The 18,668-nt window shown below is 35.9% G+C and overlaps 1 protein-coding gene across 1 annotated transcript in view; it reads left to right on the top strand.

Annotated features, from left to right (window-relative positions):
- Positions 1-18,668, top strand: part of Pom210 (nuclear pore membrane glycoprotein 210) — an 89,325-nt gene that overhangs the window by 48,354 nt on the left and 22,303 nt on the right. Inside the window, exons 21-22 of the mRNA XM_011180402.3 lie at positions 358-510; positions 17,850-17,991. Coding sequence (XP_011178704.2) covers positions 358-510; positions 17,850-17,991 — 295 coding nt within the window. The remainder of the gene's footprint in view (positions 1-357; positions 511-17,849; positions 17,992-18,668) is intronic.

Genomic DNA, 18,668 nt, shown 5'->3' with positions numbered 1-18,668 from the left:
TGTAATGTGTTGGTGGTGTTCCATAATCTGAAAGGTTCCTGTATCATTGCCTCGAGTAGTCTGTAAAATGTTATTTTTCCGTTACTCCTATGTATGTATATAAAGTGTGTCTTTTCTGCACAAAATTATTAATAGTTATATATCGGCTTAAAATATGTATGTCGCACCCTGTATCTATAGTGCATACATACTCATTGTCAGCACAAAAGCTCTCACACAAACACAACAATTTGTAACAACAAGCAATCAATTGATTTGCATGCCATTTGCATACACACGCCAACAACAACATAAATACACACGTATATAACTGTTTATTAAGAATATGTCCATTTAATTTCCCATTTAAATTTACAGGTGACAGCGTCGGATGCAAAATATTTGCAAGTCATACAACAACTGAAAGCGCACGGCTCCTTGCAGTACAAGGTGAAGATACTGCACGAACTGCCAACGGATGAGCAATTATTTATCCGTGTCCATTCACCAACAACACTACAAGACATTGAGGTAAGCCGACAGTAGTAAATAATGAATTATCACCACAAAGTGTTGGCCAAGCGGAGATATGATGAGCACGTGTGCGAATCTTCTGCATCCTTATGTGAGTATGGGTGTGTGTGTCAGCTCGTTTAGCTGTTGCATACCGAGGCAGCTTGTCGTCGTTGTCGTTGCTGGTGGCGCTATTGTTGTTGCTGTTGCTGCTGATGATGATGACAAAGCAAAGAGTGCCTTTGCCGGAAGTACTTACTTATGGCTCATGTACACACTACACTTACATACATATGTACACACATCCATATACAATTTTAATAATTCATGCATGTGCATATATGTATTTGCTATGCACCGTTACATTCTGGTGCCGGAAACGAGTAAACGTCCGAGTAATTCACACGTGATTACCGTTTTGAAAAATGGTTGCTTGCTCTATGACTCCACCAACAGGCGACCAGCCGACTAACCTGTTACACCCATACATACTTACAACACATATGTATGTAAATAGATATGTATGTAGCCAACGTGCCTAAGTTATTTGTGCTACGAGTACTTTCCATTTTGCAAGTGTGAAAATATGGCCGAGAGCAACGCCCGACTCTCCATCTCAGCTTGGCCACAGAGAATTGTTCTGCAAAGATTTTGTTGTTGTTTATTTTGGTTTTGTATGTATATTTGCCCATTGTCGGCATTTAAATGGAAATATGCATTCCCTTTTCGGTCGGTCTTAGCTGCTGCGGCTTGCAGTTGGTAAATATGGAGCATATTTGCAAGGCAAATTGAATATCAGACACTTCCTTTCAATTAACTCAATTATTACGTGTTGCAAGTAGTTTTTCTTAAACTTTGGGTATTTAATTAAAAGCTTAAAAAATGCAAAATTTTGGTTGTAGCATGGAATGTAAAAGATTTTGAAGTTAAAAAATTTACTATGTATATCTTTTTGTTAGACAATCAGTTCTTCCTTCCATAGTGTTACGATTTATCGATTCAAACCGATTAGATGGTCGAAAGGACAGCTCTTCGTCGGAGAAAATCCATCACTTTTGTACACCTCTACTGATGCTGATCTGAATTAACCCTTTAAGATTTTCAAGAGAATATTGTCGATGAAACCCCCACAATTCTTAGATATGTATGTTCGAAGAATTCTATTAAATACATGTAGACATGATCAGATATAATTTGCATCTTCGAAAACCAAGTACGACCATCCCTATAGCACAGCCTTTATTCTGGTCTAGTTCAAAATCATCTTCGAACTGTGGGATGAGTGTGCGAAATTTTAATTCACTGCTCTCCTTAGAGATATAATATAAAGGATGATAGATGGCGTATCTAATATCAGGTGATCAATGTATCTCAAATCTATATCTTCCGAGTTTTAATTTACAATATTTCGCAAGCAATCACGATTTATTTCGGATAATCACAAAACGGAAGTATGCTCAGATTAAATTTAGTTTTGCGTGGAAACATCAGTACCTTTGTCATAGGCTATAGTTTCTTTCTGTTATTTTATTTTTTTTATTTCTTTGTTTTCATTTGTCAGAATAACAGATTAAGTACTGTGAGCGAAGACTTCTATCGTTGCAAAGTTATTTCGGTCATTCGAAGAAATCCACCATAATTTCCTCCAAATACTTGCTTCATACGAATGCCTTACGGCATGCCTTATCCATAATATTTATTCCTTGTATTAAATTATTAAGTCTTCCCATTAATTTCATACGCAAGTGGTTACATATTTTATATTTGTCACAATTTCCAATAAAATCTGCGAAAGTATGCTCCAACTTTGTTCGGCTACTGTGTGTGCCCCACAATATCATCACTCAATAACTTTGCATGGCCAAAATTTGCATTCATTGCAATAATTACTCAGCGGTGACTGTTTCAGTAGTTAAGAGAGTCGCAAAAAAAGTTTCCAGATGAAAATCTATTTAAATGTACATATGTAGGTGAATGTGTAAATATCCTGCATGAAAATTCATTGCTTCTGCGAAATTATGATCTTGGTTTAAATTTGAATGATGATTTCAAAACTTTAAATTAGTTTTTCGGTGTTATGTAATTTAAAAATAAAAGTAGGAAGTCCGCTTCTCTCATACAAGTGTCCTATCGCTCAGTTATCCACTATAATATCTAGCTTTGGGTGAAGGAAGGGGAATTTGGAAGAATATTATTATTTTTGAGAGACTTAGGCTTTAATCCAATACGAAAGAGATCATGGTTTAATATTTCGCTAAGATTTCTGACCTCTATTATAAAGTACTTGGTATCGAAAAAGGTAAATACTTTTAATATTTAGGGATGTTATACAAACTTCTGGAGTAAATCCGCATAATGTAAAAACGTTGTTAAAATATACCATATACCAGATTTAAATATTCGGTTTTATTTGAATATACAAATGTTTTTTATGGTTTGAAGTATGACCAACAACGAAAATGACTTTTGTTCCTTATTTCCTGTTTATTTATATTAATCAATGCAATTAATAACTTTCTAATATTCGCGTATCTAAGTTTCATATGTATTCGGATATCGGATTGGTATATTTATCTTATCTGGGTTAACTAAAACCCTGGACAAAAAATCTGGATATCCTGTTATTAAAAGATCATGTATAATCGGATAATATAGTAATCGATTTTTTTATATATACACATATTGAAATATTTATCCTATACGGGTGTATTAAAATTTTTGTATAACCGGTTATTCCAATTTCATATGTTTTCGGATGTTCTACAATATTTAGAAATTCGGATATTGCAATATTCATCTTATCCGGTTAAATTAGAAATCTGGATATCCGATAATCCAACTAAATATGTATTCGAATATGCGAGTAACCGGTTTTTGTTAATATATTTGGATATACTAATATTTATCGTATCGAGATAAATTAGAAATCTTGAAACAAAATGTTTTTATCCGTTTAACCAAATTTCAAGATTCGGTTATTCAAGTAACCGGTTATAGTAATATTCATGTTTTAGATATAAATTTAAAAAGATTTTCTATATCCGTTTATCGCAATTCCATGTATTCGGTTATTCGAGTAACTGGATATTGGAGTAATAAAAAGCTCTACTGTGCAGAAAAGGAAAATATTTGCCACAAAATAATTTGTAAATTTGATTTTTTTTTCGAAAAATAATTGATCATGTTTTAGTACCACCCTGTGTCCCGTACCACATTTAAATCCTCTATTTACTGTTGTGTGAACATAATTTTTTAATTTGTACATTAGTACATTGCATTACACTTCCACTAATATTAAACGAAGCATTGTCGAAATATATGAGCGTGCGTGTGTGTGTTGTAACCGCAGCCCAGCTCGAATCTCCTTATGTCCACATATGGTGCATATACATATGAAATTTTTGCTCCAATATAATTTATTGCTGCTCATCTGTAGCAATGACAACGAGCAAGCAAGCTGCAGCATTGCCATGCAACTGTTATTGTTGCATTTCTGATTGTTGCTGCTGCTTGCTGTTGCTGCCTTTGCTATTTGCTGCACACATATGTCCTCGTTTGATGCTTGCCACATCGCCTAAAACGCACTCACACCACAATAACAAATTGAAAATATGGTTGCGAATTTTACGAGCATCATGTGAATAGCAACAACAACAATAATAACTAAACAACAATTGCAAGAACAGCAGTGGCAACAACACCAGTAGTGGCAGTGGCAACGGCCAACCAACCGCAAGCATAACCACAAAATTCTAAGCATGTTGCAGCAGCAGCAACAAAACTCTACAACTTAATATAACTGAACTCGACGAATAGGAAGCGAGCGAGGCAAGCAGTCGCGCTCAGCATCATTTGAAGGCAACCGAATTTTGGGAATATGCAACAATGGACTGCCACACATATGAGTTGTTGTTGTTGTTGTTGTGTGCGTGTGCAGTCTTACAAAAGTTGTGGGTGAATGTTTATATTTTAATATGCAAGTATAAATATGTATGTATGAGTGTGCTCCTGTTGATTTTGCTATTGTTTTCCATTGCTCTACCGCTGCCGCTGTTGCTGCTGCTGTTGCTTCTGCTTAGGACAGCATCGTAAAATAATGGGTTAGCAACATTATTAAATGTTTCAAATATTATTATGAATTATTCTGCAAGTGAAATGTGTGTGTTTGAGTGTTTGTGACTTGCTACATGCTTGTTATAACGGTATGTGGTTAAGTCTCCATGGTTGCTTCATTTAGTCTTCCACTGATGCTTGCAATTTATATTGTTATTGTTGTTGTTGCATACAGTGAGTGTGTTGGGATATGTGTGAGATAGCGTTTTTCACGTTAGTTGGACACACAGACATTTTGCTACCGAAATTTCTGGTTGTCCTCCTATGTATGCACTTGTACATGTGTTGGTATAATTAAATTTGTTGAGGCCCACAAAATGTACCGAAAGTTTTATTTTGCATGCTGTTTTTTGTTGGTTTTATCGCTGCGGGATAACGACCAAGTTAACATACACCGACTGCAAGCGAAATAGAACCACTTCCTTCTAATGTGTGTTTTCAAACAATAAACTCCAAATATAAGTAGGTCACATGTTCCTCAAGGACAAGGCTCTATAATGGTTCAAGTGCTATGTTTTGCGTAACCTTAGATATAATTTTAAATTGTTAGAAAACGTCGGACGATGAGTATAATTGTCTTAGTTCAGTCTTCTATTAATCCTCTAATCATCTACTAGGAAGTCTAAGATTTTCGAAATCGATTTTATTGTTTTATTTTAATTTTATCAAAACTCTCTACAGTGATGTTAAAAAATTCTTGAGTATTGAAAGGACTCAAACATCTATCTACAATAAGGTTAGGGTCGTCGTCTTGTTTCATTATGATATCTAATTTACCGTTTTAAGTATTTATAAAAACGAATGGAAAGTTGGATATATGATATATGATATTCGATATATGATTTGTGGAGATGATATAAACCAACTTCATCTACTTTCATTAAAATTTTAACGATGGATGCCCAGAGTATAAAATTTATTCAGATATTTTTAAAATGACATAAATCGTCATGTTGTTCCATAGATTAGGGGTGTTACAGTTCGATATTGTCTTTTTCAAAACTTTGTAGAATATAAAATGTTCAACTGCACTCGAGCACCTTACTCGCAATTATTACCATTAAATATTTGATTTCGATGTACCTTTACTTTCCTCTATGTTTCCAATATTTTGGAAAGAGGTAGGTATACACATTTTCATGAGAGCACAAATGTGTATAAATTGATATTCTAAAATAAATTTGTGAATATTTTAATATTAAAAACTTAGCTGTCCTCAGTGCTCATCTGTTCTAGCGCTCGGTATATTAGTAGTATCGCCGAGGCGTAAGTCCTTACCATGTTTCTATATCTATGGTTAGAATAAGGCAATTTGTGCACCTAAAATTCTTAGAATACATTACAAGAATATGAATGTGAAGTCATAGAGAATGAAGTAGTCCTATTTGATATTTCGTATGTTTTTAGACTAAACTCAAGGTCTGAGTTCGAAAATGATACAAGGTGTGTTCAAATAATAACGAAAATTTATTTTTTTTAAGGATTTCGCAAGTTTGTAGAGTCCAAGGTTAGGGGTGATTTTACGAGCTTGGTGATTTTCGTTTGTTCAAGGCTTACAATTCGTTGATATAGGGCTATAGGGATGCTACAGCCAGACATGACTCCGTATGACTTTTTCTAAGAATAAAGAGAACCCTAAAGAGCAGTCGAGAAATCGCTGAAAAAGCCATAAGCTATCCCAAAAATAGAATTTGACAATATTAGTACAGACGAATGAATAAATATAATAATAAAAAAAAAAAACGAAAATTATCGTTACTTTCTAAATATACATACTTTCATTTATTAATCTTATTTTTAAGCACTCTGGCTTGATATATTGTAAATTTTTTGACATATGGAAGATTAGTATTTCTTCTTCTTTACTGGCATAGACACCGCTTTGGCGATTATAGCCGAGTTTTTTAGATAAAAGTTTATGTTTCTCGAACTACTTTACAGATTTTCTTCAGATTTGGCATATATCCCTCATATGGTCACCCCTTAACATAGCTATATCGCAATAGCTACGCCTACTTTCCATATACCGTCATTTGATCACAATATCTGTCACAATAATTATTATTCAGATAATCACATATACTTCTGACATATACATATGTACCTCTAATATCCGTCCCTCATATTGACTTTACTGTATACATATGTACATATATCGGTCAGCATATAGGGATGTGTAACCATCTAAAATTAAGTGAAAATGCCAGGCTTGGACAAATTGGATTGGCGAAATTGTTGTATCACCTCGGTCGACAGTTTCTCTCAGCTATCTACTAACGAGCATACCGATTGCCATCATCGAAATTATGAAGATCTGTACAGGGAACTCAATCCTTTTTGCATCAGCAAAGTATTAAAACAAAGCAGGAAATAATAGTTTAGCAATGAATTGATCATTATTCAATAACACAGTTGTTGTTGTTTTTCACTTACTTCATTGGCGCAGTGTATTAAATTTATCAATCGTTGCAATTCCATTGAATTACTCGCACATCAGCATTATAATTTGAGAAGTTGTAAGAGCACATAATGATAAGGATGTCGAGCAATTTCCGCATTTCGCGCACTCCGCAGCGAGGAGCATGTGTGTGTTATTATTTTACTAGGAAGAAAAGTAAAACAAAAACAACAAACACAAACATGCATTAGAATTGCACTTGCGCATGGGAGTGTGTGTGTGTATGTCTGTCCGCGTGCTGTGCTCGACTATTACTTGCGATTTGCCAGCAATTTTCAAATACAAATATGTTGCAAGTAGAATTCATGTCAAGTGTTGGACAGTCGATTTACTAGCATGATTTATTGATCATAAGTAATGAAGAGAAATACAAAATAAATATGTACTTGCAGTATAAATGAAATCACTTGGCATTATATTATGGAGTTGTTGTTACGCGATAGCTGTTGTTGTTGTTGATTTTGCAGCTGTTGTTGTTCGTATGGCAAATAGCGCAAACTCTGTGTGTGTGTGTGTGTGTGTGTATGTGCTGGCATAGCCTTTCATCACTTGTGAAAATATTGCTGCAGCAATTGCAGTGAGCTCGTTTATTATTGTTGCCGTTATAAAAATGTAAGTAGAAAGCAACAACAACAACAGTGAGAATGGTAAATGCCACAGCAATAGCAACAAATAGCGTACATAAATATAACAAACAATTTGACGGCAATGCGAGCAACACACACACACACATACATATACATATATAAGCGCTTGTGTCCTCAACGAAAGCGCAAAAAATAAAAAAAATCGCAAGCAAAATAATCGCGAACGGAAGCGGAAAAACAAAGGCTTGACAAGCGTACAAAGTATATACAATTACACAGGCACACATACATACACACTTGCATGTCCTTGAGTGCACGAAAGCAGCAAGAAAACGTATACCCTTCGCCAGCGTATGCAATGCCATTAAGTTGTCGCTTCGTTTAGTTTTATAAAAACACTGCAGTCGCGAGCGCGTCGCGATTTGTAACAAATGCGTTTGTATGTGTGACTGGGTGTGTATCGCTGTTTTCACATCAATACAAGCGTAATGCCAGCAACTACAAGAAATGGAACTTGAAATTTCGCAACGATTTTGAGTGCATAAATGTTTATCTTTTTTCTATTCCTCCTTCTCTTCTATACTTTCTTATTTGTTTTGGTTTTCGTGTCCTCACCCAGTGAGCAACAAATAAGGATTTTTTAGAAAAAATTACTTCTTCTCGATTGTAAAAAATAAATAAATAGTCTCCCTTTAAAAAAAATTATAGAAAAAGGTCGATTCTTAAGCTAACTTTAATACCAAATCTGCAGAAATGCCAGCGTGATATTTTAAGAAAGATTTTCCACACCTTTTCATTTTCCGGGATATTAATTGGCTGCCAGTATGGAGTATAACCTAAGAATTTAAGAAGATCACGCCATAAAAAATGGTATAAGCTCCCAAAATTACTTATAATACACTGAAAATTTACCTCAGATTCTACTTCGTTAAGTGACATTCTCGGACTAACGCAATAGAAAATGTTCTTTCCCAGTTGTAATGATAGTGTCATCTATCCAGCATATATCTATAGTGAACCTTTGTCAATTTATTTAGCGATTATGATAATGTTGACGGCAAACTAGTTCAAAACTACTCAGAAGAATTTCGCAGCATCTTAAGTGCTGCTTGTTAATCACTGTTACCTAAACTCTCCGAAGGCCATGATAAATGATGTGAGGGTGACCTTTCTTGTAAACTTTTCGACTTTACAGTTTCCAGCAACTCCGCTATGACCGGTAAGGGGAATTCATTTTTTACTATTGTAATTTATTCAACCGTTTTTTCAGGAAGGTCAGTTGCAATAGTAATGATGAGTAGTTCTTGTAAAATAAACTTCAATAATATCTTTGTTCCTATAGTACTTTTGGTCATTTATAAATTCTGTTCTTGAAATAAAAATGTATTAAAACCTATTTATATAAATTTCTTCCTATATAGTCACCGTCGTTTTTGTGTTGTATTTTTTATTAGATATTTTCACTATTCCATGTTCATATTATTTCAAATAGTTGCCCCTTAAATATTTCCATTTCTGATCAATTAACCTAACCGGCCTTTGCTCGCATACAGCGCTGATTTAGATCGATTTATCATAGAAAAGAAACATCTTATTTTACCACAGCCACGCGAAAAAATAATTTTGAATTTGAAAAAAAAAACACCGGATTCGTAATCAGCGACCCCAAAAACCTACGAGTAGCGGGTTTAAGCGAATCCGATGATGTTTTAAAAACGCTCTGCGTTATATTGTTTTTCTGGAGTTATCTCAAAACCCTGTGTGGCTGTGTTTTTAATTGAATACAAATTGAGTTGAAACTGAAATGCAACTCTGATGAGACTTACCAACTTTTTATGAACAACAGCTGTTCGTTAATCGAGTAGCCGGCTGTGCGAAAGACTAAAACTGCTTTCTCAATTATAATCTTATTGTACTAACTTTATTTAATAAATAATTACTTATTTTCGAATTTTTAACAAAAATTTGAAATACTGTGCCTATCTTGTATTTCATTTTCAAACATCAATCATATTTGATAAATTAATTAACTATATTAAATTTACTTCAAATGTGGTTTAAAGTTTCTTTAAAAAGAAAATTGAATATTTTTTTTTTAATTTCGCTAAAATTGCAAAAACAAAAAATCTTGATCCGGAACTTTCGCTTTCTGGGTTACAGAGTGTTCGTAAATATTTCAGCGCTTGGAGTTGTTTTTGATGTACTGACAGCAATGGCAACATTAGCTGTGACAGCTGCGCTTGGTGAACAAGCAATGAAAGAACGAGCACAAATCACCCAATCACAAGTGCAACAACAAATACTTTTAAACCAAAAACAATGCATTTTTCGTTTATTGCTTTACTATCGATGCGGTGCGCTACGCCGCCGCTTCAATTATGCCACTTACCGCCATTTTGTTTGTTTTTCCCAACATGCAACTACTTAACAGTATAAACTTGTGTATGTAATATACAAATATATGGTGGCACTAAGAAAATTTTGCTGTAGCTATACTCACAGAGGATGAGTGAGCTAGGAGGGCAACGCTGGCTTCTAGATATCGAAGCATTGATAGCGAAATCCGCAAAAAATTAGGGATACAATAACATTTACCTCCGAAAAAACAAGCGAAACTACACAGCCCTACATAAATAAAAACGAGTAGAAATTAATAATAAAAAAACTAGCATGTAAGCATGTTGCCACATTTTGTTGCAAGCAAGCTAGTATATGTGTGAGTGGAGCTGGCGTCGCTTATACGTTTTTGCTGCTACTTCCGCGCTTCTTGCCGCTGCTTGTTGGCGACGTGCAAATAGCGGAAAATAACGGAAATTGTTGCAAATTGGAAAAAGTGGAGCTATACATCAGCGGCAATGGGAGCGTGAGTTTCGAATGGCGTCCTCGTCATCGTCTCTTTGTGCCGAATTGCGATCATTGCCGTTAGCACGAAATACTGAACTACTCCTCCTCTCTTCTTCCCCGCCAAAGTGAAAAGCCAAATTAATACAAACGTTCGCAAGCGATAAGCGTCACACACACAACGGTCACGGCATACAGTTCCACGCTTAGCACTACCAGCTGGAAGCTCTTCAGGCGTTGAGTCGTTGTTTCGCCGGAACTCGATTGCTGCCTCATGGTTTTGCCAATTTCGGGACAGGAATCCGAGCAACATGAGGATTAGCAGACGATGCGCGCAGCACTAACTGTAAATGTAGCGCTTCCTTCGCCCGTTTGGCTTATCAACGAAAAATTACTTAAATATTTTTCGCTGCATTACTCGACTGCTGTTGTTGTTGTTTTGGTGTTGAGTTACTTCTTCTGGCCCAAGTTGTGTTTGCTTGCAAGTTGGACAGCAGTGGAATGCATTGCTACCTGAGTTGAAGGATTTTCCGCTTGTGCTGCTGCTCCTGCTGCATACAGTACGTAGTTTGCTACGCTTCATGCTTCATGCCTCATGATCTCGGATTTTCATTCGAACGCCTGCATTACAGTACAGCACTTATGCGCTATTTGCATCGCGGCGCATTTGCTATTGACATTGAGCAGCGTAGTTACATAGCAACAGTTAGCGTCAAAGCGTTCAAGCGCAACAGTGTACAGGAAGTATTGAATAAATATATGGTTTCCAGAGGTAAAGTGCAAAAACTACATGAGAAACTTTCATAACCTCTTGTTTGTATTGCAGCAGCTTAGTCATATTAGCTATCTATTGATCGGTCTCTTTCATTTTTGTTCGTATTTGAAGGCCGTGAACCTTTACCGCCAAGGTAAACTCTTTGTCCAACCATGTACCCCAGTGGCTTCATAACTATGTTAGAATGTAGTCCAGTTCTCTCTATATACTCTTTGTACAAAAGCATTATTAGCTTTCATGCGATTGCAGCGATATTCCCATAAAAAAATATTATTATTAGAATTTATTTGTGAAGATATATCATTGGTATACCTGGCCGCAACGGAATGGCAAGGAGTTGTAAGGCTTATGAGCTAGCAAGGAATGACTTTATTGTATCAATATCAATAGAAAAGAAGATAGAAAAAGGAAGGGGAGGAACGTACTCTGAGGCCTGCCATGGTTTTAGCGGGTCGGAGATAGCCTGCAGCCATTTCTTAAGGGTTTTACCCCGCTTACTTAGGTGACCAAATATCTCGACCATCAGCCCAGGTAACAATCGAGTCCAAAACAATCCTATTCGTTGTCTTTGTCAATGCAGAGTCAAATATTCGTGAGGAGTTTCAACATGTCTTAAACACCATTCACAGCGGAGCCATTAACATCTTCCTTGCCTCCCTCCCAGCGAATGGCATCCTTGGAGTCAAACCTATACCCATAACAGACGATGAACTCAATTTGTAACGTGAGACCAGAGTGACCCTTGCCCAACTTCGTTCTGGATACTGTAACAGATTAAACTCCTACATATCCAGGCTGAACTCGACATACAGAATAAGTGTCCTGCATACTAGATAATTTCGTATACCTGGGAACCAGCATCAACAACACGAACAATGTCAGCCTCGAAAACCAGCGCAGAATAACTCTTGCCAACAGGTGCTACTTTGGACTGAGTAGGCAATTGAACAGTAAAGTCCTCTCTCGACGAACCAAAATCAAGCCCTACAAGTCGCTTATCATTCCCGTCCTGCTTTATGGTGCAGAAGCTTGGACGATGTCAACATCAGATGAGTTTTCATCTAGGAGTTTTCGAGAGGATAATTTTGCGCAAGATTTATGGTCCTCAGAACATTGGCAACGGCGAATACCGCAGACGATGGAACGATGAGCTGTACGAGTTATACGACGACATTGACATAGTCCAGCGAATAAAAAGACAGCGGCTACGCTGGCTAGGTCATGTTGTTCGAACGAACGAAAACACTCCAGCTCTGAAAGTGTTCGATGCAGTACACGAAGCAGAAGGGAAGCCGAGGAAGGGGAAGGCCTCCACTCAATTGGAGGGACCAGGTGGAGAGCGACCTGGAGAACGAACCCGACTCACACATCTCTCTTTGGTCCGAACTTGTCGAAACAGCAAGTTTCCTGGGCCTACCGTTAGATGACCTCGATAACAACAGTAGTTTCAAGGCCGTAAAGGCCGCAGGCCATTTAGCGTTACCCAGAATGCTCCGCTAGGGAAGTGACCTGACTTTTATCTCTTCGGCTCAAACAATCTTAATGGAATTCAGTTGTTGAAATCGTTTGAAGATCGGAGTCGATCCTTTTTAAGTATTCGGCCTTCCGAGGTCAAGAAATCAATTTTCCTTTCTGAAAGTACGATCTCATTAGAATCGATGTTCTGTCTTTTCTCAAGAGGGCTCGTGTGTGGGCATTATTGGCTAAGTATCTTCAAATGTGGAATACAGAAACCGGGTGTAGATGATAATCTCATGGTCACATGAAACTCAAGTGAAAATTTATTTCAATAGTTCAGAGTTTTTTAGTCTTAATGCCGTTTAGTTCTTTCCAGTCGATGTTATAAGCTTAATAAAAATACCGACGGGTATAAATACCAAAAAAATTTACCTTTTTGAGTCCGCTCAACTTATTAGACACAATATAAAGTAAAGTTTTCTCAGTTAAAGAAAGAAAGAAAAAATGAGAACCACTGAGCTTCATAGGTTTCTTCAGTCATGGTGCCCAAAATTTAGCAATTATTGAAGGACTTTTATTTACTTTGATCACTCTTCATTAGATAATTTCAGACCTCGGGCTTATTGCAATCCCTGAAAAAGCTTCTAAAGGAAATTCCTCATCTATTCGAAATTTTGTAAAATAAAAACAATTTTACACTTATCATAGCTGTTGTAGCCCACTGTGCCTCGGTCGAGTTCAAGGTGCTACTAATGAAAAATTCACACAATTCAACAGCAATGTAAATTGCGCAAAATTGAAAATGTAATCATCATTCAGCGGAAGCGTAACAGGAAGAATCCTAATAAATTCGCTGTCGTGGAAGAACAATATCGGCTTAAAGCAATATCTACTTTGTGTGCGCCGCGTATTCGTACTAAATAGGTAAATTGCGTGCTGTGTTGCGTCTTGTTGTGCTCAAACAAGCGCGGTAAATCACAAATAAGTAGCTGGCGTTAGAACAATCAAACCGAATCCTTGCCAGACCTCAAATCTCTTTTGTGTTCAGTCAACACAATGCTGGCAAAACAATACCTGGCCAATTTACATAAACCTCCCTGTTGCGCTGGCAACGTCATCAAGGCTAATGGCTGTGCGTTCTTAAATATTGTGGCCAATTTAATTCGGTTCCCACACATTTGCGCGGTGCTGTAAATGGAGGTTCGAAATTAGATAATAATGAAGAATTTTTGTAACTACTCACAGCAGCTCAAACGGCGTGCTCTTTGAGCGGCTCACTTAGTGCTGGAGTGCCTGCGGTCAGTTTTGGCGGCGGTGAGGGAGTGAGTGAGTTGTTCACTTGAGCTGTTTATGTTTCTGTATTGATTCTGACAAATGTAGGAGTGTATACTGGGAAGAGAGGGTGGATTTATTTCTTGTACTTGCAAATATTATTTAACGTTAAACTGTACTTAAGATTTGCCATTGTGGTATTTGTAGAGTGAAATAATGTGTCTCTCTTTGAAGGATGATTTTCATTATATTAGATATATATTTTTAACATTTTTATGATTGTTCGAAATAAATCAAAGTAAATATTATATTAATGTCAGATTTCGAAGATTTCGATTTGAGATTTTGTCAGTTTACGGACCCTTAGTCGTAAGTGTGACATCTGATGTTTGAGCTGTAGAAAACTCTTTTGAAACACTACTAGAACTACTAGAACCGAATAGGGCAGAGAACGCTTAAAGTTATCTAATTGAATTTGTTCGCAATACAGAAGTTTAAATGAGTATCGAAAAGCGAGTTAAATACTGTTTGTATAATATATAATTGACATAGAAACGGCTCATTGGTAGCCGAAAATTACCAATGAAAAATCGAATTAAATATTGGTCAAAGGTTTATTTGCTATAAATGAATACCGTGCGCAATGAGAACTTTTTCTTCTGTCAAACTTTATATCTTGGATTTCTTTCATTCTCTTACACTTCGAAAAAATACGTCATTTTATTATAAACTTTCACCTACAATCCGATTTAGATGTTAGGTTAATTGAAAGCGAAGTTATAGAAGACACGTGAATGCCAGATGTCACTTTTAAACCGTTAGATGGCTTATTTTATTCCGTAGGAATATTGAGCATTAATAAAAGTTTTAGCAAAAGCTTTCACCCTTACAAATTTGGAAGCTTTTCTGCCTTATTCGGATGAAAGCTTTGAATTTCCATGAGTATTGCTCAAAATATCGCGGAGGAAAATAATTAAAATATATTATTATCCTTCAATTGTAATAGGTAAAAGAGAGTTCTTAATGTTTAATTTCCTTCTTGCTAAGGTCCTCACTGTTCACTGTTTAAGTTTTCTCAAGTGTTTGAAATGTAGTAATCGTATTAGATTCGATTTTTTTTACAAAGTGCTCTTGCTTGAGTATTATATAAACACATATATTATTATAAGCCCCCAGCTTTATATCGTTGTTTGTTTTCGTACAATTTGCATTTTTTATATTTTTTAAGCTTTTTACTTTCATGTTCAATATTATTTCCATTGATTCAAATACCGTCTAATGCGATTAACATTGTCTGTCTGTTTCACACTTGTGGACCCACCCTCCGTCTCACGGCCATTAGGCTGTCTGGCCTTTCTAATTTTACTGCACCCCAAATTATCATGCAAAAGCAGTCAAACACCGAGAGGAATGGAAAAAATTGAATAAATTAGATCTCAATAAAGCTTTCTTTAATTGCGGCACTGATTTGATTGGCAGCATTGGTTTATATTTCAAACGGCTGCCCTGCGAAATTCAATTACAAGTCAATTATTAAATACTCTCTTCGCTCTTCTTGCAGTTCAATGTCCTTGTCCGCACTCATAAATTTTCCCAATTTGTTTGTAAACAATTTATTTTTATTATCTCTTTTTTCGGCATTCCTTATTCAATCTCAAGTTATTCAAATTGTATTTTTATTGTCTTTATTGCAACCGTGATTTCGCCAAGAGCATTTTGTTGGTCTTATTTTTCTGCACTCATTTGCAGAGATTAATTTAATCCTCGGGCGCATACTTTTTTCACCACATTGCTTTGTTAATTTGAGGTTAATTTTGTTGGAATTAATGTGTTTTTGTGATATTTAGTGGACTTACTTTTCTGTTTTTACTGGAGTGGAGTGGCATGCCATTGATTGGCAATCATTAGTCTCTTTAATTAACTTGAACTGAGGGTTGCTCAGCTGACCTTGAGGATGAGATGTGGTTGTTGTTTTATATATTTTATTGTATACGATTTTATTTGTATATAAAATATTTCAGGGGTGAACTTATGTGTGTGCTTTCTTGTTCTGAAGTGTCATCATTAGTTGGGTTATTTCACTAATTCAACAATTAGTTGTAAATTAGCGTTCTCGTTCGATACGAATTTGAAAAAATCATTATATATTTATTAAAAAAAAAAACGAGTATTTTGATTTTTACTCGGAATATATTTAATGTTTAATTTATATAAATATGAGTATCATAACCTGGAAGCTGTCTATTAGAACTAACACTAATTTTACTAGTTCCAAATCTTATCACTAGTGTAAGAGTAATCAATTTGTCCAAGCATAATAAGCTTCTTGAGGTTTGGAGAGTTGCATCTAGTGTCATGTTGTTACACTCTCGGGGGCTATGTTATCAGTTTATATGAAATTAGGCTTAACAGTTAGGTTCAAAAGTCCATCTCGTTTTAAAGAAAACACCGTTGTATTTTCAAAATTCGTCCTTACGATCTCTTCTCAGCGACTAATTTTCAGTTTTGAGAAATGGTTAAAGTCACTGGAGGCCTAATAAGGATATCTTTACTGGAGGCCTGGAGGGCTTCCTTTGATCTCTAAGGTCGGATAGCACCCATTAAGTCTTCTAGATTAATCTGATATAGAGACTTAATATCCGTTAACTAAGGCTCAACCCACACTGAATTAGTCAAGACGTCTTTTCTTGTTGGATATGACAACATCCCATGTCCTTCATGTTAGAAGCAAAATACGATTTTGTATCTTATTAGCTAAAGATGTTTTTGACAAATCCGGTGTGGATTGAGTCTAAGCTAAAAATGGTCAAAATCGGTTCAGAATTTAGTCTACTCCCAATAGTGAATATTTATTATATATATGCATTTGGTCAAGATATGTATTCAAAATTTTAGTCAAAAAGAGAGACGTTTAACTGAAATTAGATTGACAAGCAACCACGAACGTCCTTATATTCGGTTTGATACTAAAAAAAGATATGTTGTTTTTGTTATTTCAATTATTTCTCAAATAATTTTGATGATGCTTACCGAATGGGCAGTATCTGAGTGGACAAAACTTCTGAACCGTTCCAGTTCCGAAGACCCCGGACAGTCTGTTGTTGCTTTAGCGATTATCTAGACCGTAATTGTAGTGGAAACTTCAGTTTTAGTTGTAATTGAGGTCATCTCAAGGGAGACCCAGAAAGTGATCTATTTCGACAGGGCCGGACCATAGGCGGGTACATTGGGCATGCAACGAGATGGTTATTCTCACATGACTGGGTTCTTCTCCATCAGATGTGAACCGGATTTTATACATCCATGGGCTGTTTTTCAACGATCTAACCCTGATTGGATTGGCAAATTGAAAGTTTTTTTGTGCCCCTAAAGATATACTCTATAATACTCATACTAACTAAATATAATACTCATATTTCCAGTAAATTTCTTAATTCTACGAAGCAATTCTTTAATGTCTTAATGTAAGTTAATAAAACAGGGCAAATAAATATGAGTAATCTTCCGATTTCTGGGTTCAAATATCTTACGTACGAGTAAGATTAAAACTAAGTAAGTAAGTCTCCTCTTACAGTATTATTATACTCTTTATATTAATCCACATATAGTACATATATGATATACTTATACATATGTATAGTACCATCGTCAAAGCTAAAATACTGTGACCAAGCAAAACAGTTATTTTCCACTATTTTCTGCTAAACCCCCACAAAACTTTTTACAACATTTTTATTCAACAAATTTCTTGTTTCCGGTTTTCTTATGTATATTTTAATTTTATCGCCATTTATACTTTACTGCCATCCAGTCAATGCCTTATAATCGATACATTTACGCTCTTTTCTTCCAGATACCCATACTCGGCGCCAACACGCTGCTGCAAACTTGCTCCGCACAACCGTTTAGCAATTCATCATCGTTCTTCGTGAAGGTTGTATCGAATATTGGGCTCATCGTCACAGCGCTGGTCGCGCTGGGATTCACTGTTTGGTGTAAGTTTCACTAATGCTCGGTTCGGCTAACAGAACATATACTCCGTTACATACATACATACTTACTTACCGCACTTACTTAGCAGCGTTTATACGCCTTTTTCCGTTTTAGTAGCGAAAGTTCAGAGTTTTCTTTGAAAACTTTCTGTTTAAGTTTCAGTTTTTCTTCCACCTACTTGTAGCTAAATTATTTTACATTTTCCATTGAACATTGTACTGCGGCGTTTTTGGTTGAGGCAGCGAGTGAAAAGTTTTAGAAATTGGCACTTTAGCAATAAATTAGTTTGCAAAAGATACATACTATATGTATGTTGAGTAGGAAAAGAGCTGAGGGCAGCCATGTGATTAGGTGTATTTTGTGGTGGTTTATTGAAGGCAATTGTCTCATAGTTCTTGCTAGTGCAATGCGTTTTGGATACATGTATAAGTTTTTACCTATCGTCAGATCATTTTCAAATATATTTATATCCTTAATCACTAGAAAGTCTTGGAAAAATAATTCTTAATGCAACAAAATCAAAAAATCTACATCATTTGATTAAATTTTTGTGGGAAGGTTATCTTCATACTCTTCTCATTTTTGTCCTAGTCTATTTGTATACAAAATATGAAAAGGGCGTGGCTCCGCACAATTATGGGTCAAAAACCATATCTCAGGAACTACTAGACTAATTTCA

Source organism: Zeugodacus cucurbitae, chromosome 6, assembly GCF_028554725.1.
Source record: "Zeugodacus cucurbitae isolate PBARC_wt_2022May chromosome 6, idZeuCucr1.2, whole genome shotgun sequence".
Lineage (NCBI taxonomy): Eukaryota > Metazoa > Arthropoda > Insecta > Diptera > Tephritidae > Zeugodacus > Zeugodacus cucurbitae.
Note: the sequence above shows the minus strand (reverse complement) of the source record. Positions and strands in the feature narration are given on the sequence as shown.